Genomic DNA, 27,333 nt, shown 5'->3' with positions numbered 1-27,333 from the left:
AGGGGAAATAGGTGGTCTACTTGACCTATCATTTACACAGATGCAGAGCTACAAGACACTGTCCTCGATGAACGTCCGTTTCCTCGCAGAAGAACTGGGAACCCAGGAGTCAGCAGCCCACAAAGCGCGACGACGAACAGGGGTCTGGGTTTGTGCGAGTAAGGAGCTCAACGAGCCCTCTCCTCGCAGACAAGCTCAGCGAACTACACGTCCCAGAATCCTTGGGTTCTCACGTGAACTACATTTCCCAGAGGGGTATAGCGACAGTCCCTGCCCCGCCCCTCCTGTACCTACTTGGGGTGCCCAGCTTTTGCAGCTGGCGTGAGCAGCCACCCGACCTGAGGTTGGCCCAGGCAGCACCTCGGGCGAGTCCAGACCCCAAGCTGCTGTCAGGCTGTGGCAGTTCCGGAGCCTCCCGCCTGCAGCCCACGGAACCCCAGAGGCCTAGGAGAGGTGAGCGGCGGAGGGTCGGCGGGATGCGGGAGGGAAGACCCGGCCTCGGGAGGATGCGTTGGGGCGCGGGACACAGGCCCAGCAGGAGCAAGCTGGGCCTTTGTGGGCGCCAGCGGGCCGAGGGCCGGGCATCCGGGCTCCGTCCTCCTGACGCCACCGCCTCCCACAGACGTGCCCTGAACGCCAGAAGTCGGACACTTCCTCCCTTTTGGCCGGGCTCAGCCATCCTCCTGCTTCCTCCAGATAGGTTCCCCTCGCGCTACCTGCCCTGCTCCTTCCGGCGTTTGAATTGCTCTGGGCCGGCAGTGAACGTGAGAAAATAATTTCCTTCCCCTACCGTCGCCGCAGCTCTCCCTAGTGACAGGCTTGTTTTGCCTGAGAAGTGAATCGCCGGCTTCCCCCAGTGGCAGAATCAGGACTGGAATCCAGGTCTCTGGTTGTCTGTACCTTGTTTCTCAAGACAGCAGCCTCCTCCGCCATAGGAGTACTGATACTTTCCCTTTCCAAAGCAGTTTTCTCTAAAAATCTGGAAATTATTTCCTTGCAAGGAGGAGGACGAGTTGGGTGGGAAGACTCGAAATGCAGAAAAGTTGTCACATATGCACGCACGGAGTTTAGAGCAGATGCCAGCCTCCCTGGCAAGTTGCTCCCACTCTGCCCTCAGTTTCCTGATCTGTAAAATGGGAGCTGACAGTGTCAACCATGCTCAGTAATGCAGGTAGTGCCTGGCACTTCTTGAGGCTCAAGGAGTTGCTGCTGCTGCTGATTGAGTCCTAGGACGTTTTTCACTGAGCCAGGGAAAGAGCTGGGCCGGGAACAGGATGACCCAACTCCTCTGTCTGGTCCTGTCTACCCCTGGCTGCTTCTGACTTCCTTCTCTGAGGACACTTGGCATCATTCTCAGGGAGTGTAAATGATTCAGAGCTGCTGATTCAGAGGGGTGGAAAACAAGGGGCTTCCTCCTGGCTCGCTTTGTCTTCCCTCAGATCTGGCTTCTGGAGACTTCACCCATCCTCAGGGGACACTGCCCAGAAAGAAGATATGGCTACTGAACAGAGGGAAGCAAGGTCTCAGGTGAGTTCATTGTCATCTCAAGTCTTAGGGACAGGTGGGGTTTTTAACCCTCAAAGTAAACTTCTCTACCTAATACAGTTTTCGCCAGGATTTGGAGCTCAAGTCCTTTTCTGTTGAAAGAACTCTTACAACTGGTCCACCGTGGTGGATGATGGGTTCTGTAGAGAATATTTGCCTTCCCCCTCCCCACCCCATCCTTCCCCATCCATGTCTGCTGCTGCTGCTGAGTCGCTTCAGTCGTGTCCGACTCTGTGCAGCCCCATAGACAGCAGCCCACTAGGCTCCTCTGTCCCTGGGATTCTCCAGGCAAGAATACTGGAGTAGGTTGCCATTTCCTTCTCCAATGCATGAAAGTGAAAAGTGAAAGTGAAGTCACTCAGTCGTGCCCAACTCTTATCGACCCCATGGACTGGAGCCTACCAGGCTCCTCCGTCCATGGGATTTTCCAGGCAAGAGTACTGGAGTGGGGTGCCATTGCCTTCTCCGCATCCATGTCTAGTGTTTCTCTTTTTTTTTTTTTCCCTAATAGGTGCTCTTTTAGTCATTAACCTCAATTTACTATATGATTACTGGTTTGAGAAGTAAGATACCACATGTCTTATACCACTTGGGGTCAGAACAAACAAACATATACTCTTGACAGAGTTCCTTTCTGATATACTCCCTTTGCTCATTCATGTCCCCCTCCCTACCCTTGGCCAGAATGGTTTTCTTTTTCTTTTTTTCTTTCCACCCCTGAGAATCCTCATGATACTTTCCAAGGCTTTGCCCAGTCCGTAGTTTTTAGTTTTTTCTCCTTCTTAACTTTCTGGATCATGCAGCTTGTTTCCATCACTGTCTTGAAAACTGATCTTGACCTGCCATTTTCATCTTTATGCTGTGAAAATGAGAGTGGGACCCCATCCAGGTGAGCCAGTGTGCAAATAAAGGATAACCATGTTGGAGGGGACATAGATAGAGTAGTCTCTTGACTCCAAGAGTAGAGAGAAGACTCCTCAGGAAGCAGCAGTGAGAGTTCCATAGGATATTAGTAGTGGAGAGCAGGGTATACAGTGATTACTGAGTGGTTCTTTTGAGCTGTATGGCCAGGTTTGTGCCCATCTTCTCTGTTGCTGTTAATGTGCCTCAGTTTCTTCACCTGTGAAAAGAAAACAACAACCATACCTACCTCCTAGCATAGATGACAGGATCCTGGGAGTTAGTGTGTAGAAAAAGTTTTGATCAGGGCCAGGCACATAATAGATGTTCAGTATGTGATGGTTGGGAGAAGGCAATGGCACCCAACTCCAGTACTCTTGCCTGGAAAATCCCATGGATGGAGGAGCCTGGTGGGCTGCCGTCTATAGGGTCACACAGAGTCGGACACAACTGAAGTGACTCAGCAGCAGCAGCAGCATGTGATGGCTGTGGTGGCTGAATGATAATAATATAATATGTGATACTATTATTGTTGGTAGATAGAAATGCCTGTACAGTGTCCTTCCTCATCTAACCATAATAGGTAATGTTGCTAGGGAATATCCCAAGGGCTTTAGCTTTATTCTCACTGTTACAGCAAAGTAGAAGTTATTACCCCCATTTTACACTTGCCACTGAGGCTCAACAAAGTCAGGTAATCTGAAATCAAACCCAGGTTCTAAGTTCATGTTGGTTATTGTCCAGTCATTCCTCTTGTACCTCTTTTCAGAACACAGGGCAAGCCTAACCCCCAAGTTACCGGAGCTGTCTGCAATGGGATATTGTATATTTTCTGGACCCATGAAATGTGGTGGTTGATCTTCTGCGCCTATGGCTAGGACCTGCCTTTGCACATTGGGGTTGCTTTCTTCTAAGGCTTTCACATTCCATTCCAGCAGAGCCAAGCTGCTCTCTTGCCCCAAATCTTCTCTGTCCCAGTGTAGAAGTCCTGTATGACCTTTCTCCCTAACCTCACCTGCTGCCTGTACATCGGTACTACATGGACTTGTGTATAAAACTCAGTGACAGGACATTTAAGACCAGAGAGAGAATATACCCACCAAGTGCTGGGTTAAAAGAAAACTTCAGTTACTGTCTTGTCTCTGCCCTGGATAAAGTATGTGCCCTGGATCTTATGTTCCTCATCTCTAAAATGAGGATTAAACTAGGAAATGGTATGTAGTCTTGTCTAGCAACACTTTTTTCTTTCATTGCTCAAATTATTCATGCATTTTTCCTGTCTGCCAATTGGATTGTTATTTCTTTTGAGGGCAAAGATCATTTCTTGTATCCCTCCCCTGTGCCAATAAATTATCTTATTATATGGCACTGGATGTTAATGTTTAAAAATTCAGAAAATAAAAAATACATATATAAAAAAGAAAGTAAAATCACTCTTACCCCAACATCCCCTGGACAAAATAATGGTCATTCCTTTGGTATGCAGCCTTCAGAATAATTTTCTATGTACCTTTATTTATTCATTATTTATTTATGTACATATGTATGTGTGTATTTTTCTTTTCTTTGCATTGTTCACTTAAGAAGACTTTCTTTTCTCTCCTTGCTGTTCTCTGGACTTCTGCATTCAGTTGGGTATATTTTTCCCTTTCTCCTTTGCCTTTCACTTCTTTTCTCAGATTTGTAAGGCCTCCTCAGACAACCACTTTGCCTTCTTGCATTTCTTTTTCTTGGGGATGGTTTTAGTCGCCACCTCCTGTACAGTGTTATGAACCTCCGTCCATAGTTCTTCAGGCACTGTCTACCAGATCTGATCTCTTTTAATTTTTCATTGTGATAATATATACATAAGATTAAATTTACCACTTTAACCATTTTTGAGTATATAATTCATTGACATTAAATACATTCACATTGTTGCGTTACATCAATACTGTTTATCTTCACTGTATGGATTATCTCATTTATTTCTTAACCCTGTTAGATAGGCGTTGAGAAGAAGTTTTGCAGAGTGGTTAAGTATGAAGCCTTGGATGTTCCCTGGATTGGAATTCTATCTCTACCACTGACCAGCTGTGATATTGTGACTTATAATATGAAGTATATATTTGGTCTTTGTCCTTGTTTCTGGCAAATAATTTCCAAAACCCTTGTGATTTCCTAAGGGATTAGTAATAAATGATTTTTATCCCTGAAATTACTTCAGAGCAATGAAGGCAAAATGGATGTACTTTGTTATTCATAACAAGCCCTTTCATTCACACCAGAGTTAATGAGGTGACTTTTGGACCCCACCTAAAGATGGGGACTAACTGCCAGGGAACCTCGATTAAAGGGTTGGAACTTTCAGTCCTGCCCCCCTATACCCACCACCACCCTAGGAGATGAAAGTTGAATCAGTTGCTAATGGTCAATTATTTCATCACTCATGCCTATGTAATGAACCTTCATGAAAATCCAAAAGGGTTCAGAGTTCTCCCAGGTTGGTGAACATTTTAAAGAGTCAGAGAGAATGGCAAATCCATGGTGCACCCCCTCCCTGTACATCTCTTTCATCTGCCAGTTCCTGAGTTACATTCTTTTTATCATAAACCAGTAATCTAGTAAGTAAATGTTTTCCTGAGTTCTGTGAGCCACTCTGGCAAATTAATCAAACCTTAGGAGAGGGTTGTGGAAACCTCCAATTTATAGCCAGTCAGTCAGAAACACAGGTAACAACCTGGACTTGTGATTGACACTGAAGAGGGGCCAGTGTTGTGGTACTGACCCTTTAACCTGTGGATCTGACACTATCCTCAGTGTCAGAATTGAGTATCCTTGTAAGACACCCAGCTGGTGTTGCACAGTTGCTTGGTGTATGGAAAACCCCCCACATCTGGTGTCAAAAGTGAAATAGTACTGTATTTAGAGTTGAAGAGACTTGCAAGAGAGTGATGTTTCCTTCATACCAACTGTGTGACTTGGGTAAATTTCTCCTTTGCTTTCTCATGTGTAAAATGGAGACAGTTTCATAGGGTTGCTGTGAAGACAAAATAAAGGTTTATACTAAAGATTAGTATAAAGTTCTAAGAATAGTACTTGGCCTGAAAAAAGCTTTCAATAAATGATAGCTGTTTTACTTTCCATTGTTACTGTCTTCAAGTTTCAGGGAGCACAAAGATAGTGCCTTAAGTTATGTAAACTAATCCCTCTCAGTGATTATTTCTGTTTCCATTTCTTTGCTGTTACTAGGACCATGATAAACATCCTTTTATGTACATTTTTGTTCACTGTTCATTATCAAACAAATACAGTAATTGGAGCATTAAAGAATATGCACATTTTAAAGCTTGTAATGTGTGTTATCAAATTGCCATCAGAAAGATTATTCTAATTGACACTCCAACTAATGGCATTAATACCTCCACACATCTTTTGTAGTGGTTAACAGGGCCTGGTTCATACTTCATGCTACTCAGTATATATTTGTCACAGGTCAATTGTTCATTAAACAAATGATCTGGAAGTTTCACAACCCAGAATAGTATAGAAGCATTTCATGGTAGCCCATCTACTACCCACTGCCACCTTTTTCACCCTGTGTGATGGGTGGTCCTGGCTGAGCTGGGATGGCTTGTCTCTACAGGTGTCAGTGACGTTCGAAGATGTGGCTGTGCTCTTTACACGGGATGAGTGGAGAAAGCTGGCTCCTCCTCAGAGAAACTTGTACCAAGATGTGATGCTGGAGAACTATAATAATCTTGTCTCCTTGGGTAAGGAAATTTCCCCTGTAGATACAGAATTCAGAAATCTGGATACCTCAGTACCTGATTCCCTGGATAAAAGCCCTGGGTCATTTAAAAACTTTATCTGAGGGTTTTTTTTGTTTGTTTTGTTTTGTTTTGCCTTAGCACTGTACAAATTGGATCTCCATAAATAAATCCGAAAAACTTTTTCCCCCTCACAGGCATGGAATTGCCCCTTGGATGGGACAGTCTACAGAGCTGCACATTAGAAATTCCCTCATTGTAGGCACTTCCCTTGTTTTCCCTCTGAGACTGAGCTTTGATGTGTTTGCTCATCTCTTAACAGAGCATCCCTCAACCCTCTTCTTTGACCCAACACTTGCTTTTCTCAATTCTCTTTTACAGGGGTCAGCAAACTTTTTCTTTAAAGGGCCAGGGAGTAAGTATTTTAGATTTTGTGGGCCATATATGGTCTCTCTAACATATTCTTTTTTTTTCAACCATTCTTTGCTCAAGAGCCATACATAAACAGATGGTAGTCTAGATTTGGCATATGAGACCCATAGTTTGCTGACCGCTGCCATCTTTCAAAGGGGTCAGATAGTGTTTTCTCATTTTAGACAAGCTTCTTGATACATAATCCTTTCCATAGATACCTGTTACAAATGTTAATTTAGTCTGTATGTATAACAATGCATTTAAGAGTGTGCATATTCCCTCTTGTATAGAAAACTGTTTTCCCTATTAATCAAGGCTGTACAAGTATCATGCCTCACTGACATACAACTAAATGTTGCGTTGTCCCCTGCCTTTGCCCTAACATACGCCCTCACATCGTGGGTCACAACCCAAACACCCCACAGAAGTTCTTTGTATCATCCTTTGAGTTTTCTACTCAGATTTCAGAGTCTTCTTTGCATCAAGGCAAAATCAAGTCTTTTTGTTTTCTTTTTTGCTCTATGAGCAGGACACCTATTTCCCAAACCCAAAGTGATCTCCCTGTTGCAGCAAGGAGAAGATCCCTGGAAGGTAGAGAAAGAAAGCCCTGGAGGCTCCTCTCTAGGTGAGTGGGTGGGGAATCTCTGCAGGCAGCAGTCTGGTAAATGAGTGGGTGTGTGACTTGAAGATGTTGGTCAGGGAAGTTTTTCTGGCTTCTCAGTGCTCAAGAAGTGGTAGGGAAGGGATGCCAAGGCCCCCACTTGCAAGCTTCCTCTGTTTCTCTGATACTTCACAGGTGAATCTCTCAGGATCTTTTTTCTTATTCTTTCCTGTTGTTTCAGAGGAGAGCCGCATTTTTAAGTATTCATTCAGCAAGCTTAGTGTATTGAAGGAACTGCAGCAGATTCATTCTGACTGAAGCCCAGGATCATGGGAAAAGAAAGAGATGAGGAAGGAAATAGATTAGAAAGCCAGGTGGGGGCCACACTATGAAGCGCTTTGGTTCAGTTCTTAGGGATGGGAGCTGTCCATGGTTGACTGGACAAAATTCAAGGATTTTAAACTGAAGAATTATATAGTCCTTCATATTCTAGAAAAAATGGCCTCAGTCTGAGACACTATAGATAACCTTCGATAAAATCATACCTAAAGACGCTGAGCACACCTACACTGGCAGATAACACCACAGTCATAAAGCAGGAGCACTGGTGGAGGCAGAGCTCCAAGGCATGTAAGGGACTAAAAAGCGCATCATGGAGCATGATTATGACATGTCACCATTTATGTCTAGAGAAACTTACATGTATGTTTGTCTGTATGCATACTAGGTGTCTAAGTCCTGAGAGAAAAGTCAGGGGACACCTAACCTGGTAACTAGTTCCATTTGGATTAGGATTGAGAATGGACATGATGAAAAGCGACTTTATTTACATGTAATATAATTAAAATTTTCACAGAGAATATATTAATTAAGTCCTTATTTTGTAATTTGAATTTAATAAGAATGGTCACTTCAGAAACATTGTTGGGCTTAGATTTGAAGTGAGGAAAAATTAGAGGTGGGAACCTTCTGGAGATTATTGCATAATGTAGGCAAGACATTACCTAGAAGGCACATGCAGTGGGTTCAGGAGGAAAAAATAGGGGCCCCTTTTTTAACGGTATAGGACAAGTTTGGTATGGGATGGGTTTCATTTGAGATGTGAGCAAAATACAGGTACAGGTTACCGGTAAACAGCTGTAAAAGAATTTATGGGTTGGAACTGAACAGGGAGGTCAGGGAGGCGTCAGTGCAAAGGTGGCATTTGAAGTCTTTAACTGTGCAGGTAAAGGAATAGAGGAGCAGACAAGAGTCCTAGGAAACCTCAGTGTTTATGAGATGGGTTAAGAAGGAAGAATCTGTGATTGAGCCTGAGAAGAAGTCACCAGCAGATGGACTGCAGGACAGGCTATATCCATCCCTAAAGCCCACACACCTTTAGAACACTTTCTTCCTAAAGTGAGATTGTACAAGGTGAGATCTTTTGAGCTGGAAACCACACTTGTCTCTGTTTATATCTTTTAACTGTAATTTGGGAGAAATACACTAATTTTGTGGGAATTCCTGGAGACCACCACAGAGTAAACAGAGAATTCAGGCAGCAAGGAACCAGTGAAGAGTTAGGAAGGATATCAGTCCCACTGTGAGGTGTGGGCCGAGTCTGGCATGAAAGATCAGAGGAAGAAAAGGAAGAATTGTTCCCTTTCCCTTCACCTCAGGAGACTCTGATCCATGAGGAGTCCCCCTTCCTGAGTGAAGTATTAGTTGGATTAAACTGAATAGAAAGTATGACTGGAGTCCAAAGCTGTCCAGAGAGACCCCAAGGCCACCTAGCAGAGATCTGGAGTCCTTCTTAGGTTTGGGATGTTGGAGGAAAACTCTGAGTGGGTGTCTGGAGGGAGTAAAGACGTCAGAGCCAACCAGTGTGTGCGTTTCTCTTGATGCAATGAACTTCCTCTCTTTGGTCAAAGGTGACAGTCAGATGGGGTGTCCTGGGAGTGCTGGCATGTGTCGTGTCCCTCCTGCACCCCTGGTGAATCCCCCATCTTCCTCGGCTAAAGTACCCTCGGAACAATTTCCTTCCAAGAGGAACTCACTTCCCTGGGAGCTCAGGTTAAGGACCTGGATGTTCTTGGAAGCACTTCGATTATTAACTCTAAACCAAAGCCAAAAACCAACCCTTTGAACAACCAGTGACAGAAAAGCTTATGCTTCCGAGGTAGGACTCCTAGGATCTCTGCTGCTGCTGCTGCTGCTAAGTCACTTCAGTCGTGTCCGACTCTGTGCAACCCCATAGACGGCAGCCCACCAGGCTCCTCCGTCCCTGGGATTCTCTAGGCAAGAACACTGGAGTGGGTTGCCATTTCCTTCTCCAGTGCATGAAAGTGAAAAGTGAAAGTGAAGTCGCTCAATCGTGTCCGACCCTCAGCAACCCCATGGACTGCAGCCTTCCAGGCTCCTCCATCCATGGGATTTTCCAGGCAAGAGTACTGGAGTGGGGTGCCATTGCCTTCTCTGCCTAGGATCTCTAGTTGCCTGCAAATATGTTTTTTAAAATATTATTTTCACTTCAAAACTATTCATAAATAGGAAAAACAAACAAAAAGGGAAAACAAACTGTCATCCTTGGATCCATATGTTTTATATTGAGAGATAGGAGGGAATGGCTCAAAAGGTACACATCTCATCTGAGTCTCTTCCTTAAGAAATGAGTCCAAAGTCTATAATCAGTTTTCTGAAATATTATGTATATGTGTGTATGTGTGTATAATAGTTGTTTAACCACTCTGTCGTGTCTTACTCTTTGACTTCATGGTCTGCAGCATGCCAGGCTCCTCTGTCCTCCACTATCTCCCAGAGTTTGTTCAAACTCATGTCCATTGAGTCAGTGATGCCATCCAACCATCTCATCCTCTGCCATCGCCTTCTCCTATGCCTTCAATCTTTCCCAGCATCAGGGTCTTTTCCATTAAGTCGGCTCTTTGCATCAGGTGGCCAATGTATTGGAGCTTCAGCTTCAGTATTGGTCCTTCCAGTGAATATTCAGAGTTGATTTCCTTTAGGATTGACTAGTTTGATCTCCTTGCTGCCCAAGAGACTCTCAAGAGTTTTCTCCAACACCACAGTTTGAAAGCATCGATTCTTTGGCACTCAGCCTTCTTTATGGTCCAACTCTCACATCCATACATGACTACTGGAAAAACTGTAGCTTTGACTATATGGGCTACATTGTCTAGATTTGTCATAGCTTTCCTTTCAGGGAGCAGTCTCATTAGATTGTTGCTATAGCATGCAGTGGTATATATATATACACACACATACAGGAATAATGTGATTAAATCAACTTGAACATCTCATGAGTTTGGTTTACACCCAATGTAAAAATATTCTTTAATTCGAAAATTTAAAAACCCAATGATGATCTGGGTAAACAATTCCCTCCAATGAGAAAGTGCTTTTCTTTGTTTTTTTTTCTCTTCCTTTGTTGTATTTATGCAAGAATTCAGGGCAGATTGAACCTGGCCAGATGGTCAGCTGAGCAGTCATTTGTGGGCTGCCTTCAACTTGCTGAGATTTGTTGGGGCTGCATCTGCACAGAGAGTAGGGGTCTTTTTCTAATTTGCAGAGAAGTGCTGTAGAGGATATAGCAGCAATCTAATTAAAGAGCATGCAGTGGTTTTAAACAGTGGATTCCTTACAAGGTGAAAGTGTGTTTAATATGTTTAAGTTAGTCTTGTGCTTGTCCCCTGCCCTCACCTCCTGCCACCAATATCTTTTTTCCTTGTAGCTGCTAGAATGGTTTATTTAAAATGTAGATCAGGTTATCTTACTGTCATGCCCAAGCCTCTTGTGGCTTCTGTCACATAGAACACAATATAAAGCCCCCAGCATGGCCCTCAGAGGCCTCTGTGGTCTGGTTCTGGCTACCTTTTCACCTTCATCTCTTTCCTCTCTGCCCTGTATTGGAGAACTCTAACCACCCTGGTCTCTTTGTAGTTTGTCAGGCAGGCCAAACAGGCTCCCACGTCAGGGCCTCTGCACTTGCTTTTTCCTCTCCTGGACCATTTTTCTTCCTGGCAGCCAGGAGCCCATATGACTCACTTCCTTGTACTATATAGGTTTCTGCTCAGTTTGCACTTTATCAATTAGTCACAGCTCATCTGAACATGGTCTTTTATCCTCCACATTCTTTTTTCCTTCACCATACTTTATTTTCTCTGAGTACTCCTCACTGCAAAATAGTACATATTTATGTATTATCTGCTCTTACTCTGGACTGTAAGTTCCCTTATGCTGGATTGTAAGTTCCCTTATGCTGGATTGTCTGTTTATTTGTTCCCATCTCCTCAGTACTTAAAGTAGTGCTTGGTTAGAGTCAGCTCCCAGTTAGTGAATCCATGAATAACTTCGTTAGGTAGTGGTGACAGAGCTAGAAAAAAGGGAACCAATTTCAGAGGTATTTGGCAGATAAAAGCAGCAGGACTTAGAGATGGATCGGATATGGAAGATAGAAGAGATGGAGTTGTCAAGGATGCTTCGCTTGGTTTGTGGCCTATTCTGGGATGGACAGTGATATCATTCACTGAGATAGTGGTGCTAGGAGATCAGATTTGGGGGTTAGTATAAATATGGTTTTAGATGAATTAAATTGAATCATCTTTTGGTTGATCCAGGTATTCAAGTGAAGATGTCAAATAGCCTAGTAGATTTAGAGTTCCATCCCTCATAATATACACTGAGCATTAAATGTGAAGACTCGGTCACTAAAAGATAATTGAAGCAATGCTTGAGTTTGAGTTAACCTGTAGAGTGGATTCAGGGTACAGCAAGAGCAAGAAAGAGAATAGGACTCAATCTAGAGAAACTCTGGCATTTCATGGCTAGGTAGAGAGAAATGAACCTGTAGGGATGATAAAAATAAGGTGTACTATAGAAGGAAACTCAGGAGTCTAGTGTCATTGAAGTCAAGGCTCATAAAGGATGGTATCAATAGAGGTGGGGAAAATTAAATGAATTTGAGACTTATTTAGATGTTAGAAGAAACAAGTCTTGGTAATCGATTAACTGAGGGAGAAGTATGAAGGATGCCTTTTAAAGTTTTGATTCAGAACTGGTGCCATTTATAGGTTATACAGGTTGGAAGGAGGGAATAGTCATAAATTCAGTTTTAGGCCTGTTGAATTTGAGCTGTCTTTGAGACATCTAATTGCTGTTTTGAGTAGGATGTTGTATAATTAGGTATGGAGAATAGAGAAGTCTTGCCTAGAATATGTCTGTAAATGAACCTGGCCTGTGCAAAGGGTACAGAGTGAAAAGAATTGGGGGCCTAGGACTCAACCCTGTGGAACTCCAAGGGTTAAAGATCATATAGAGGAAAAGGAGTGCACAAAGGAGACTGAAAAGCTGCAAAGGAAACTGAGGCTGGTGGACCATGAGGAGAATGTGGAGGCGAGCTCAGGCCGAGAACTCCGGCAGCTGCCTACTGTGGCTTAGGCAAAGAACTTCTCAGTGCAAAGGAGGAGTCACTCTTGGCTGCTGCTGAAACGTGAGTTAGGTGAGGACTGAAGAGCACGTCTTGCTTTTTTCACATGGAGGTCATTGTTGCCTTAAAGAGAGTGGTGGTAAGAACAGAAGCCAAAAATGAGCCCATGAGAGGTGCATGAGGAAATGAACACATGGAGGATACTATAGAAGGTGAGATGTGATGAGGAGGTAGCAGCAGCAGCTGGCAGAGCTCTTATATGGAAATATACATACATATTTCTTTTTTTCCTTTGTCCACTCCAATTATATTATACGGCATACATTATTCTACCCCTTTCACTTGGTATATATTGAAGCTCTTTGCATGTCAGTTCATAGAGGGCTTTCTCACTCTAAGGAGTAGTTCTGTGGTCTTCGGCTGGCTCTCTTCTAGGCAAAAGAGGTGATTTTGATTGTGTTTGGCTTTGGGTAATGTTAACCCAGTTAATCCAACTATCCATCAAAGAAATCTGCTTGAATAAACTGGGTACATTCTTACCAAGAAATTCTTTGCAACTGTGAAAAGGAATGAGGGGAGATCTCTATAAATTCCATTGTGGAATGATAATATTACTAAGTGAGGAAAAATATAGATAGCAAAGAAAAGAGGAGATACCAAAAAAGAAAAAGTGTGTATTTGCTTGTATTAAAAAAAAAAGATAAAAGCAGATCAATAAAGAACCCAGCTGCCAGTGCAGGAGACACAAATTCCATCCCTGGGTTGGGAAGATCCCCTGGAGGAAGGCATGGCAACCCACTCCAGTATTCTTGCCTGGAGAATCCTATGGACAGAGGAGCCTGATGAGCTACAGTTCATAGGGTTGCAAAGAGTCAGACATGACTGAAGTTACTTAGCATGCACACATGTATCAATAAAAAAGGTTACCTGTAAGGTGAAAGAAGAAAAACAAAAAAGATTAAGAGAATAAGGATAGAATTAAATAAAACTGGAAAAAGTGTTCCATAAATATTAAAAGCAAAATGAAACAAATGACTCTAATAGTATATCATGTCGTGGTTTAGTCACATAGAGAAGAATTATCTCAATTGCCTTTAAATCACAGCAGTTTAAATAAAGATCCATAGTGGTTTATATCAGTGTTATGATTTATAATAAAAAATATATATTTGGTGCATGAGTGCTCAGTGTGTCTGAAACCTCATGGACTGCAGCCCACCAGACTCCTCTGTCCATGGAATTTTCCAGGCAAGAATACTAGAGTGGGTTATCTTTTCCTACTCCACGGGATCTCGCCGACCCAGGGATCAAGCCTGCGTCTTCTGCATTGGCAGGAGGATTCTTTACCCCTGAACCTGGGTACAGTTCTTAAAACTGTGGGAAATCCTAGGTGATGAGAGTCCCAAAGTTGTCTTTGTTATGTTAATGATGTTTCTCTTGGACCCTACCTTAGAATGGGATTTGGTTTCCAGGACCAGTCATGTGATGAAAGGGTTGAAACTTTTAGTTCACACCAGGGAGGGGAGGGGGCCTGGAGGTTGAACTAGTTGCCAGTGGCCAATGATTTAATTAATCATGCCCATGTAATGAAGCCTCCATAAAACCCCAAAAGGACAGATTCAGAAAGCTCCTGAGTTGCTGAACATGCGGAGATTTGGGGAGAGTGATTCACTTGGGGAGGGCATAGAAATTCCATGCCCTTTCCCCATACATTGCCCTGTACATCTGTTCCATCTGGTTCTTCTCAAGGTATATCCTTACAATTAACTGGTGATCTAGTAAGCAAAAGTGAGTTATGAGCCACTATAGCAAATTAATCAAACCTAAGAAAGGGGTTGTGGGAACCTTTGATTTATAGCCAATTGGTCAGAAGTACAGATGATAACCTGGGCTTGTGACAGATGTCTGAAGGAGGCAGGGGGAAGTCTTATAGAACTGAGCCCATAACCTGTGGGCTATGATACTATCTCTAGGTTTTAGTAGGAAATGGCAACTCACTCCAGCATTCCTGCCTGGGAAATTCCATGGACAGAGAGGAGCCTGCTGGGTTACAGCCCTTGGGGTCACAAAGAGTTGGATATGACTGAGCATGCATACTAGGTATTATAGATAATGTTAGAGTTGAATTGTAGGACACCCAGTTGGTATCCAAGAATTGTTTATTGATGTTTTAACCACCCCTGAGAAGCACATTGGATTTGAGCAAAGAACATTTACTATCTTACAGGCAAAAATAACTTCAAACAGTTATGTTGATTTTGGTGGATATAGTAAAAGTATGTGGTTGTGTTTACAAGTGGAATTCCTATCTTTGAGAACTGTGTTCTGAAATATTGATGAAATGATATAATAGGGCATTAGCATACTTTAGCATACTCTAATGGAAGAGATGTAAGGGAGTTATATTGGGTTGGCCAAAAAGTTCATTTGAGCTTTTCCATAACATCTTACAGAAAAACCTGAGTGAACTTTTTGGCTTTCTCAGCCTGTTCCAACAAAGTACCACGGTTGTGTGGCTTTAAGCAACAGAAATTTATTGTCTCACAGTTTTGTGGGACTGTGCTTTCTGTGAAACTCTGGATAGGGTCCTTCCTTGCCTCTCCCTACCTTCTCGTGGTGGGTTGCAGCTGCATCACTCCAGTCTATGCTTCTGTTGTTATTTGGTGTTTCCAGGGGTATCTTGACATGATCTTTCTGTGCTTGCCTGTGTCCAAATTTTCCTATTATAAAGACACCAGTCATATTAGATCCCACACTAATCATCTCATCTTAACTTGATTGAATCTGTGAAGTTACTCTTACCAAATAAGGTCATATTCTGAGTTACTGGAAATTAGGACTTCAACACATCTTTTTGGTGATACGATTCTACCTATAAAAAGGTAATGAATGTAACAGCATTAGTAATTGTCGATGCTGGCTTGGCCATTCATTGTACAATTCACTCTACTTTTGTATGTGTTGAACATTTTCTGTAATACAAAGCTTTAAAAATTAGAATTACAAACAACAAAATTTTTAAAACAGCATTTCTCTTTTTCATGAACATATAAGCATTATGGAATACATTTTCAGATGTGTAGTTCTATCCCCATTGTGGTATTATGTTTAATTCTCAGCAAATAGCTCCCTCAGTTCTCTGACTGTGAAAAGTCTTGAGACTTCAAATGCATGTGACATTTTTATAGGAATAATTTTGAATCTGAACACCTGTAGAATAAGGTGGGGAAGGATATAGGTCTGGAAAGTTGACTTGGGTTCAAAGATTTTAATGCTGCCTTTAGCCTTCACACTACCCCATCCATCTAACCTATGGCTAAGCCTTTAAAATCCCATTTTAGACATTTCTTCCCCAAACTTTTGACCACACCTGTATGCCTTCCCTGCTTGCACTCACTACTATCTGAGGGTAGTTTGGATGCTGTTCTAAGCTCACATTTGTATCCATTTCTGTCTTGTGTTTTTGTTGTATAAATTATCACATTGCAATGTGATTGCCTACTCCTTTTTTGTCTCTAATGCAAAACAGTGAACTCCTTCAAGAAGTTAACTGTTTCTTTTCATTACCAGATCTGAAATGTCTTGTGGATCATGTACCTAGGATAGAGCCTAACATATTGTAGGTGCTTTTTAAAAATTTGAAGAATGAGTTAAATAAAGTACAATCAATGCTTTTTGAAATAAGAGTTCTATATAGTAAGAAGGTTAAATTTGGTAGAAAGTAATATTGGAAAGGTGAAAAACAGATCAAAGGATTAAATTGAAGGTCAATAGCAATAGTCACTATAGAGTAAGAAGGTCCTGAACTTGGATTTATTAATGATGGTTGTTAGAAACATCTTAGTGATACAACTTAAGGGAATTTGATGACTGACTAGACATGGAATGCAGGAGAGAGAAGGTTCTGAGATGAAACTAAGAATTTATGGCAAAGGAGCTGAGGAGGTTATGATATAATTCAGACCTAGGAAGCACAGAAAGAAAAGTTTGAAAGGAATGCACTGGTTTCAGATTTGGACAAACTGAATTTGAAGAAAAATGCACAAATGGAAAATCTAGCAGGCAACTGGAAATAACTCTGTAAAGTGTTTTGAGAGTCAGTATAGTCATTGACATCGGAGGTGTGGGAGTGGATGAAATCATGTGGGAAGAGAAGATTGAAGAGAGATGCACAGAGATTCATAAGCACCAAGGGAAAAGAATCTAGACCTAATGACAGGTTTTAGTTGGGGTAGTAGTCATTGGCAAAATCACCTGGTCTCTAAACTTCTGACCTAAGTTATAGCCTTGTTTATGACATAGCTCAGGCCTAGGCTTGACTCTTGAGAAGAGCAGAAGTTGAACTGCACTTAAGGAGACACATCTGTAGACTTAACCAGAAACTTTCAACAGATCATAAAGAACAGTTAGGATGTCCACAATCCAGTACTCATGTCCCCTTCAGCAGGAAACATGAATTTTGGACTAAGGTATTGGCACTTGAAGTAGAGTGAAATGAGTTTCCTGTTATTGGTATGGAACCTTGTAGCTGTAATTACTTCCATTAAAAAATTAAAACTGCCCAAATCTGTTTTTCTATTCTCCTTTAAACAAAGCTTTTCAAAAGTGTTTCTATACTTGATGTTTCTCCCAGTGTTTCTTCTGTGCACTCCTCCTACTGCTAAGTCGCTTCAGTCGTGTCCAACTCTGTGCGACCCCATAGACGGCAGCCCACCAGGCTCCCCCGTCCATAGGACTCTCCAGGCAAGAACACTGGAGTGGGTTGCCATTTCCTTCTCCAATGCATGAAAGTGAAAGGTGAAAGTGAAGGCACTCAGTCATGTTCGACTCTTAGCGATCCCATGGACTGCAGCCTACCAGGCTCCTCTGTCCATGGGATTTTCCAGGCAAGAGTACTGGAGTGGGGTGCCATTGCCTTCTCCGCTGTGCACTCCAGTGGGGCTTTATTCCTGTTCCATGAAAAGTAGTTATTAAATCCCAGATAGTCTCCATCTTGGCACAATCAGGGTTAACTTTTTAGTTCTTAACACACACAGTCAACTAGCAATTCCAGTTCCGTTAGTAGGTGATAAGAATGCAGTTACCACATAACTCTACCTTCTTTCTCACCTACTTAACTACAGGAGCCTCGTGATCTTCCCTGTTCCCTGCTTCTACTTGTGTGTCAACACTGTTCTCTACACAGTAGCCAACTTAAGTGAGGATGTAATGGCCTGTGACTTCCCAGCATACACAGGATAAAATTCCAGAGTCCTTACATCACCTGTTAGGCCTTATATGACTTGCCTCTACCTATTGCTTCAATATTATTTACCATTTTCTCTCATGCTCAATGCACTCTAGTAGCCACACAGCCTCTTTGCTGTGTCTCAGAAGTCACCACACTTTGAAATTTGCTGTTTGCTTTGCCTAGGAAGCTCGTGCTTCACACATCCATATGGTTGTCATTTATTTACTTATTATTTGTCACACCTTCCTCCTCCACACACACACACAACACAAAACACAAAACCAAGGTATAAGCTCCTTAAAGACTGAAATTCTTAGTCATCACATTCTCTACATTCCCTAGAACTTTACCTGGCCCATAGTAGGCACTTAATAAGTATTTGGGAATGGAAAGGATGTCTCCAGCATATGCAAAGATAACACACACACACACAAAAACAAAAATGTAGGGCTCCGGAAATTGCATGTAGTTCAGCATACCTGGCAAGAAGCCAGGGAAAGGAGATGAGTTCCAAGCTGAGCAAAGGTTAGATCATGACAAACTTTGTTCACCATGTTAAGTACTGTGTACCTTATAAGTTGAAGATAAGTTGGAGGATCTTAAGGAAGTTTGTAGCATGGTAAAATATGAATTTTAGAAAGATTACTCTGTTACAGTGTGGAGACTGAATTGGCAGAGAGCAAGACTATACAAAAAAATCTTCATGACCCAGATAACCATGATGCTATAATCACTCACCTAGAGCCAGACATCCTGGAATGTGAACTCAAGTGGGCCTTAGGAAGCATTACTACAAACAAAGCTAGTGGATGTGATGGAATCCCAGTTGAGCTATTTCAAATCCTAAAAGATGATGCTGTGAAAGTGCTGCACTCAATATGCCAGCAAATGCAGAAAACTCAGCAGTGCCAACAAATATGGAAAACTCAGCAGTGGCCACAGGACTGGAAAAGGGCAGTTTTCATTCCAATCCCTAAGAATGGCAATGCCAAAGAATGTTCACACTACCACACAATTACACTCATCTCACGTGCCAGCAAAGTAATGCTCAAAATTCTCCAAGCCAGGCTTCAACAGTATGTGAACCATGAACTTCCAGATGTTCAAGCTGGATTTTAGAAAAGACAGAGGAACAAGAGATCAAATTGTCAACATCCACTGGATCATCGAAAAAGCAAGAGAGTTCCAGGAGAAACATCTACTTCTTTATTTACTACATCAAAGCCTTTGACTGTGTAGATCACAACAAACTGTGGAAAATTCTTCAAGACATGGGAATACCAGACCACCTTACCTGCCTCATGAGAAATCTGTATGCAGGTCAAGATGCAGGTCAACAGTTAGAACCAGACATGAAACAATGGACTGGTTCCAAATTGGGAAAGGAGTACGTCAAGGCTGTATATTGTCACCCTGCTTATTTAACTTATATGCAGAGTACATCATGCAAAATGCTGGGCTGGATGAAGCACAATCTGGAGTCAGGATTGCCAGGAGAAATATCAATAACCTCAGATAAACAGATGACACCACCCTTATGGCAGAAAGTGAAGAAGAATGAAAGTGAAAGAGGAGAATGAAAAATTTGGCTTAAAACTCAGCATTCTAAAAACTAAGATCATGGCATCCAGTCCCATCACTTCATGGCAAATAGATGGGGAAACAATCGAAACAGTGAGAGACTTCATTTTGGGGGGCTCCAAAACCACTGCAGATGGTGACTGCAGCCAAGAAATTAAAAGATGCTTGCTTCTTCAAGGAAAAGCTGTGACCATCCTAGATAGCATATTAAAAAGCAGAGACTTTTGCTGACAAAGGTCTGTCTAGTCAAAGCTAAGGTTTTTCCAGTAGTCATGTATGGATGTGAGAGTTGGACTATAAAGCTGAGTGCCAAAGAATCAACGCTTTTGAACTGTGGTGTTGGAGAAGACTCTTGAGAATCCCTTGGAAAGCAAGGAGATCCAACCAATCTATCCTAAAGAAAATCAACCTTGAATATTCATTGGAAGGACTGATGCGAAAGCTGAAACTCCAATACTTTGGCCACCTGATGTGAAGAGCTGACTCATTAGAAAAGACCCTGATGCTGGGAAAGATTGAAGGCAGCAGGAGAAGGGGACGACAGAGGATGAGACAGGTGGATGACATCACCAATTCGATGGACATGAGTTTGAGCAAGCTCCAGGAGTTGGTGATGGACAGGGTAACCTGGCGTGCTGCAGTCCATGAAGTCGCAAAGAGTTGGACATGACTGAGCAACTGAACTGACTGAAGTCTAGAAGTGGTGTTGGTTGTTGTTAAGTTGACCAATCGTGTCCAACTCTTTTGTGACCCCCAAGCACTGTAGCCTGCCAGGATCCTCTGTCCAAGGGATTTCCCAGGCAAGAATAACTGAAGTGGGTTGCCATTTCCTTCTCCAGAGGATCTTCCTAACCCAGGGATCGAACCCACATCTCCTGTATTGGCAGGTGGACTCTTTACCACTTAGCCACCAGAATTAGGATACTATGGTAGAAACATTAAAGCGTGAGAAGCAGAGTACCATTTAGGTACCTGAGTCCAGTGCTCAAGAGCTCTAGTAAACTTGTTGGTCATAAAACAGCAGTCTTTACATACAGACCTATATAAAGGTGAAAGTGAAGTCACTCAGTCATGTCCAACTCTTCGCGACCCCATGGACTATAGCCTACCAGGCTCCTCCGTCCATGGGATTTTCCAGGCAAGAGTACTGGAGTGGTCTGCCATTTCCTTCTCCAGGAGATCTTCCCAACCCAGGGATTGAACTCAGGTCTCCCACATTGTAGGCAGATGCTTTACCGTCTGAGCCACCAGGGAAGTCTAGGTCTCTAACTAAGGCAGGGTCTCTAACTTTACATTATAAATGACAGTCCACAATTTTGGAATCTTTCTGTCTTTTCCCCAGCACATGTAGCCTGCAACCAACAGGGAAAGTACTCTAGTTTTATGACTGCCTCCCACTCTTCTACCCAAATAATCTTATTGAAAGTTGATATTTAGCAAGATTTAGATGGACAAGGAACTTGGAGGGTATGAACAGAAAATTAAAAAAAAAAAAAAAAAAAACTCTTCTTTCCATAACAGTAAATAGGAAAGATGAGAGAGATTTTGAAACAGCAGAAAGATTTTGTGATTGGCTAAGTGAAAAGAAGCTATTATTACACTAAATACACACTGTGGGCTTTTCCAGAAGATGTGGTCCCTAATTGAATGAATGATTTATTGATACTTAGTTGTTGTTTTTTAATGAGTGTTATTCTCACTTGCTCTGCATGGCAAATACCAGTGCCTTGGAAAAGAGGAAAAGAAATAGTAAAGATGGGTGCATATAAAATTAGTCAAAGAGAATGTGTAGAGTGAAGGGAAAAAAATCCCAAACTCTAGAGAAAGCAATTTTTAAAGGGGGAATAGAAGTTACCCATGAAGGAAACTGAGAAGTTAACTCTGGTAGAAGAAAAGAGAAAAGCAGACTATATTATGTTCACCAAGCAGAGACAATCTGTACACAGATTGTGAATGTCAAGTAGAAATGTCAAAATACAGTAAGATGCAGAGGAACCCTTGAAATGGTTACTCTAACCCAGGAGAAAATAAATAACTCTATGTATACCTGTTCCCCTGGCAAAATTTAATATTCAATTAATTGATCCTTACCCAATTAAAATTTATTTAACTTAATTCTGTTCTTTACCATGTTATCATGTTAGCCCTTTTACCTTTTTTATATTTGATCTTTAACTCTTTTGTATGTTGCTTGCATAGCCTCTCTTGCTTGAATCATTAGCAAGGTTACTTTTCTATCTTGCAACCTTTAGTTTCATGCCTACCTGTTGTTACCTCAGTAGATTGATCTAATTCCTTCCTGTTTGAAGTGGCTCTGAAACCATCTCATTACTTGTATAATGTACTATCCTGGAGGCAACTGCTACAAGTGTTTGAATCATGTGTGTGTGTGTGAAATTAATATATAAGTTATTGAAACTATTTGACATTGTTCAAAAATTTATATATAACTTGTTGAGGAAGATTAATAAAACATTTTGTATGTAATTCAGATGCCATTAGGAGGATCTGTAGGTTAAAAGAGCATGCTAATCTGCTTGCAAAGAATACTTAGGATAGAAAAGGAAAGTGAAATATATTTAGATATAGGTAGATAGATAAGTATAATTACATGTATAGAATATATATATATATATATTTTAGTGCCATGGTGAGTGCCTATAATAAGAGGAATGGACTGTAAACTCACAGTACCCCATGTTCACTATTTACAATAGCTCAGACATGGAAGCAACCTAGATGTCCATCGACAAATGAATGGATAAAGAAGTTGTGGTACATATACATAATGAAATACTGCTCAGCCATAAAAGGAATGCATTTGAGTCTGTTCTTATGAGGTGGATGAACCTAGAGCCTATAATACAGAATGAAGTAAATCTGAAAGGAAAAATAAATTTAATATATTAATGCATATATATGCATTATAATGTGTTAATATATATTAATGTATTAATAATGTATATTAATAATATATTGATACATTTTAGTTATTAATTAATATATTATTAATATCAATATAATTATAAATATATAATATAATATATTAATATACAGTTATTAACATATATTAATATGTATTAATATATGTTAAAATTGATACATTGTATATTACATATAATATGTGTTAATATATTGATATTAATTATATTTTATAATTATCAACCAATATATTATTAATATTAATACAATAATAAAGTATACTTATGCATTGGTGCATTAATATATATTAATAATATATATATGGTATCTAGAGAAATGGTACTATTGAACCTATTTTTAAGGCAAGAAGAGAGATGCAGACATGGAGAACAGACTTTGTACACAGCAGGAGAAGGTACCATGTGTAAAATAGCCAGTGGGAAGTTGCTATAGGCACAGGGAGCTCAACCTGGTGCTCTGACAACCTAGAGGAGTGGGATGGGGTGGGAGTTGGGGAAGGAGTTCAAGAGGGAGGGGACATGTGGATACTTATGGCTGATTCATGTTGTTGTATGGCAGAAACCAACACTATTGTAAAGCAGTTATCCTCCAATTAACAATAAATATTATTATTTTCTACAAAACAATTAAAAACACTCAGTTAACTTTTGAATGGACTCTGATTGATACAAAGGAATTTGGCATGAGGGAAAAGGGATGAAGACTTTCCAGATTATGAATGATTATACAAGTAAGAGAAATCTCATGAAGATAATTTAAAATTCTGTCATGGGCTTTGGACTCTGATCCCAGACTGCCTTTTCCAATTTATGGCTCCCCTTTTAATCCTTCTCCATTTTCCCATTAACTGATTCTCCTGGTCACTCTTACACTCACACTCTTTAAATGGGTTTGTTTAGTATTTTCTCCACCCTCTTGTTCTCAGCTTGTGTTGGCTTATTTCTCTGTACTGCTTAATTAAAACTCCTAAGTTTTTCTTATTATCTTTTGGCCAGATATTGAGACCTTATTTGAATACCATCAGTATTCAGTCTATACATTTAGTAGCCAAATGCTGTATCACATGAAACATTTTCAGTTTTTTCTTTCCTCTCCAGGATGGAAGAACAGTTATAAAACCACAAAGTCAACTCAAACACAAGATCGTTCATTTCAGGAACTGATAATGAAAAGATCCAAAAGGAGTGGACCCTGGGACTTCAAATCAGAAAAACCCTGCAGATATGAAGGCAGATTAGAGAAAAAGCAGGAGAAAAAAGAAAGTGTACAGATAGTTTCAGTCACTCACAGGAAAATCCTCACTATAGAGAGAAAACATAAAAATACTCAATTTGGGCAAAACTTGTGCCCAAAGTCAGTCTTTTTTAGGCAGCAGGTGATCCCAAGAGAGAAAGCCCCACCAAAATGTGAAATACAAGGAAACAGCTTCAAACAAAATTTCAGTTTATTTAATCAACAAAAAACCAACACAGCTGGGAAACGTTATAAATGTAGTATGTGTGAGAAAACTTTCATAAATACTTCATCGCTTCGTAAACATGAGAAAAACCACAGTGGAGAGAAATTATTTAAATGTAAAGACTGTTCAAAAGCCTTTAACCAAAGTTCAGCACTTATTCAACATCAAATAACTCATACTGGAGAGAAACCCTATATATGTAAAGAATGTGGGAAAGCCTTCACTCTCAGTACATCCCTTTATAAACACTTAAGAACACATACTGTGGAGAAATCCTATAGGTGTAAAGAATGTGGTAAATCCTTCAGCAGAAGATCAGGCCTTTTTATACATCAAAAAATCCATGCTGGAGAAAACCCCTATAAATATAATCCAGGTAGGAAGGCATCTAGTTGCAGTACATCCCTTCCTGGATGTCAGAGAATTCATTCCAGAAAAAAGTCCTACTTATGTAATGAATGTGGTAATACCTTTAAGTCTAGTTCATCCCTTCGTTATCATCAGAGAATTCACACAGGAGAGAAACCTTTTAAATGTAGTGAGTGTGGGAGAGCCTTCAGTCAGAGTGCATCTCTTATTCAACATGAAAGAATTCACACTGGAGAAAAGCCTTACAGATGTAATGAATGTGGAAAAGGCTTCACTTCTATTTCACGACTTAATAGACACCGAATAATTCATACTGGTGAGAAGTTTTATAATTGTAATGAATGTGGTAAAGCCTTAAGTTCCCACTCAACACTTATTATTCATGAAAGAATTCATACTGGAGAGAAACCATGTAAATGTAAAGTGTGTGGGAAAGCCTTCAGACAAAGTTCAGCTCTCATTCAACATCAGAGAATGCACACTGGAGAAAGACCCTATAAATGCAATGAGTGTGGAAAAACATTCAGATGTAACTCATCCCTTAGTAATCATCAGAGAATTCACACTGGAGAGAAACCATATCGATGTGAAGACTGTGGGATATCTTTTGGCCAAAGTTCAGCTCTTATTCAACATAGGCGGATTCATACAGGAGAGAAACCCTTCAAATGTAATACATGTGGGAAAACTTTTAGACAAAGCTCATCACGTATTGCCCATCAGAGAATTCATACTGGAGAGAAACCCTATGAATGTAATACATGCGGGAAACTTTTCAATCACAGGTCATCTCTTACTAATCATTATAAAATTCATATTGAAGAGAACCCCTAGGAAGTAGATTTGCATGTTTCTGAAACCAAAGCTCACCAGAATACATGAGAGTGATATAATAAATGTAATGGATATGAAAAGCCTTTCTGTAGTTTAGTCCTCATTATCAAGTCTAAGGACAAACCTATGAAATGCATAATGAGGAAGCCTGTCAGACAGTTTGTAATAACCTAAAATGAAGAATCCCTGACTGGAGACATTGACTTTGGGCATTTGTAAATTAATTGTTTTCTCTCTACAGCAGTATAGTCTACTTGTCATATGTAATTGTTACATGCATCTGGGTGATGAGGGGAGATGTGCACTCGATTTCCCATTGAAATAAATGTTAATGCTTTTTTAAATAACTGACATTGTAATAGCATATAACAGATGTGATAAAAGAAATTATACATTTTTAGAAAAAAGGACCAAATAAAAGATAAAAATGAACTGTAAACTACCTCTCAATTTCTGGGGTTTGTCCTCTTCCTGACTTGCTGTCAAACTTTGTGCATGGATTTCATTTAAAAATAGAAATAAAAGTATGTTCTCTTCTTCCTTTGTTCTTCTAGTAATTGCTATAAATTGCAAATTTTCTACTCAGAATTTTTACTTTTTTTTGCTCTGAATTAATTTATTATGAAAGTATACTTGTTAAATACTGTGAGCTGCCATCTTAGGGATATTAAATGGAAAAATAAGCAGTTTTCAAAGCTATATAAAGTATTTAATACAATATTGAAAGTTATTAAATGTTTAATATATATGTATTTAATAATATAGATTCTAATTTCACACCAGAAGGGGCTGTCAAAAGTAGTTTAATGAATCTAGCATATGTGCCAAAATGTTGAAAGGTACATTGATCACATCATGAAATAGAGTATGTTTTTCTTTCTTGGTGTTCTTTAGTGTCAAAACAATTTCAGGAAAACAAAAGGAACAATTATAAACAACTCAGTGGTTTGTTTTTCTCCTAGCCTTGGGGCAGGTACTGTATTGCACACTGGAAACTTTAAGAAAAAAGTCACAGGCCTTTAAGAAGCTATGAAAGAAGTAAAGGGAATAGAGTTGAGGGACTATCAGATGAGTAAAGCAAATTATGTCAGTATACAAGTGTGGTTGTTTTAACAGGCAAATAGATTGTGAAAATATTTTGCAGTGCAAGAACATTGTAGCAATTTGGACATGAAGAAAGAGATTGAACCTAACTAAGGAAACCTGATCACAATAAACTGTGGAAAATGCTGAAAGAAATGGGAATACCAGACCACCTGACCTGCCTCTTGAGAAACCTATATGCATATGCAGGTCAGGAAGCAACAGTTAGAACTGAACATGGAACAACAGACTGGTTCCAAATAGGAAAAGGAGTACATCAAGGCTGTATATTGTCACCCTGCTTATTTAACTTATATGCAGAGTACATGATGAAAAACGCTGGGCTGGAAGAAGCACAGGCTGGCATCAAGATTGCTGGGAGAAGTATCAATAACCTGAGATATGCAGATGACATCACCCTTGTGGCAGAAAGTGAAGAGGAACTAAAAAGCCTCTTGAAAGTGAAAGAAGAGAGTGAAAAAGTTGACTTAAAGCTCAACATTCAGAAAACTAAGATCATGGCATCTGGTCCCATCACTTCATGGCAAATAGATGGCGAAATGGTGTCAGACTATTTTGGGGGGCTCCAGAAGCACTGCAGATGGTGATTGCAGCCATGAAATTAAAAGACCTTACTCCTTGGAAGGAAAGTTATGACCAATCTAGATAGCATATTATAAAGCAGAGGCATTACTTTGCCAACAAAGGTCCATCTAGTCAAGGCTATGGTTTTTCCAGTGGTCATGTATGGATGTGAGAGTTGGACTGTGAGGAAAGCTGAGCGCTGAAGAATTGATGCTTTTGAACTGTGGTGTTGGAGAAGACTCTTGAGAGTCCTTTGGACTGCAAGGAGATCCAACCAGTCCATTCTAAAGGAGATCAGTCCTGGGTGTTCATTGGAAGGACTGATGCTAAAGCTGAAACTCCAATACTTTGGCCACCTCATGCGAAGAGTTGACTCATTGGAAAAGACTCTGATGTTGGGAGGGATTGGGGGCAGGAGGAGAAAGGGACGACAGAGGATGAGATGGCTGGATGGCATCACTGACTCTGGACATGAGTTTGAGTAAACTCCGGGAGTTGGTGATGGACAGGGAGGCCTGGTGTGCTGTGATTCATGGGGTTGCAAAGAGTCAGACACAACTGAGTGACTGAACTGAACTGAAGGAAGCCTGATTACATCAGAGAAAGTTTTCCAGAAGC

The 27,333-nt window shown here is 40.8% G+C and overlaps 1 protein-coding gene across 7 annotated transcripts; it reads left to right on the top strand.

Moving 5' to 3' along the window:
* Nucleotides 1-297: 297 nt before the first annotated feature.
* On the top strand, nt 298-25,584 carry ZNF354A (zinc finger protein 354A). 7 transcript variants are annotated; one of them, XM_019964775.2, is made up of 5 exons: nt 298-453; nt 1,440-1,527; nt 6,071-6,197; nt 7,138-7,233; nt 23,483-25,584. In XM_019964775.2, the coding sequence occupies exons 2-5, from the start codon at nt 1,495-1,497 to the stop codon at nt 25,045-25,047; spliced, it is 1,821 nt and encodes a 606-aa protein (XP_019820334.2). In that variant the 5' UTR covers nt 298-453; nt 1,440-1,494; the 3' UTR covers nt 25,048-25,584. The 7 variants fall into 7 exon arrangements, with proteins under 7 accessions (XP_019820334.2, XP_019820338.1, XP_019820337.2 ...); XM_019964778.2 differs by having other exon boundaries at nt 302-453; nt 697-1,527; XM_019964776.2 differs by having other exon boundaries at nt 303-453; nt 623-1,527.
* The last annotated feature ends 1,749 nt before the right edge of the window (nt 25,585-27,333 follow it).

The sequence above is a fragment of the Bos indicus genome, chromosome 7 (genome assembly GCF_029378745.1).
Source record: "Bos indicus isolate NIAB-ARS_2022 breed Sahiwal x Tharparkar chromosome 7, NIAB-ARS_B.indTharparkar_mat_pri_1.0, whole genome shotgun sequence".
In the NCBI taxonomy this organism is placed as follows: domain Eukaryota; kingdom Metazoa; phylum Chordata; class Mammalia; order Artiodactyla; family Bovidae; genus Bos; species Bos indicus.
This window is presented reverse-complemented; position numbering and strand designations above follow the sequence as displayed.

What these genes read in the sequence shown, in the direction of transcription:
- ZNF354A (XM_019964775.2), top strand. Translation starts at nt 1,495, where the DNA reads ATGGCTACTGAACAGAGGGAAGCAAGGTCTCAG. An exon ending in TAATAATCTTGTCTCCTTGG is followed by an intron (nt 6,198 to 7,137) that starts GTAAGGAAATTT and finishes CTCTATGAGCAG; the next exon opens with GACACCTATTTCCCAAACCC. An exon ending in CCCTGGAGGCTCCTCTCTAG is followed by an intron (nt 7,234 to 23,482) that starts GTGAGTGGGTGG and finishes TTTCCTCTCCAG; the next exon opens with GATGGAAGAACAGTTATAAA.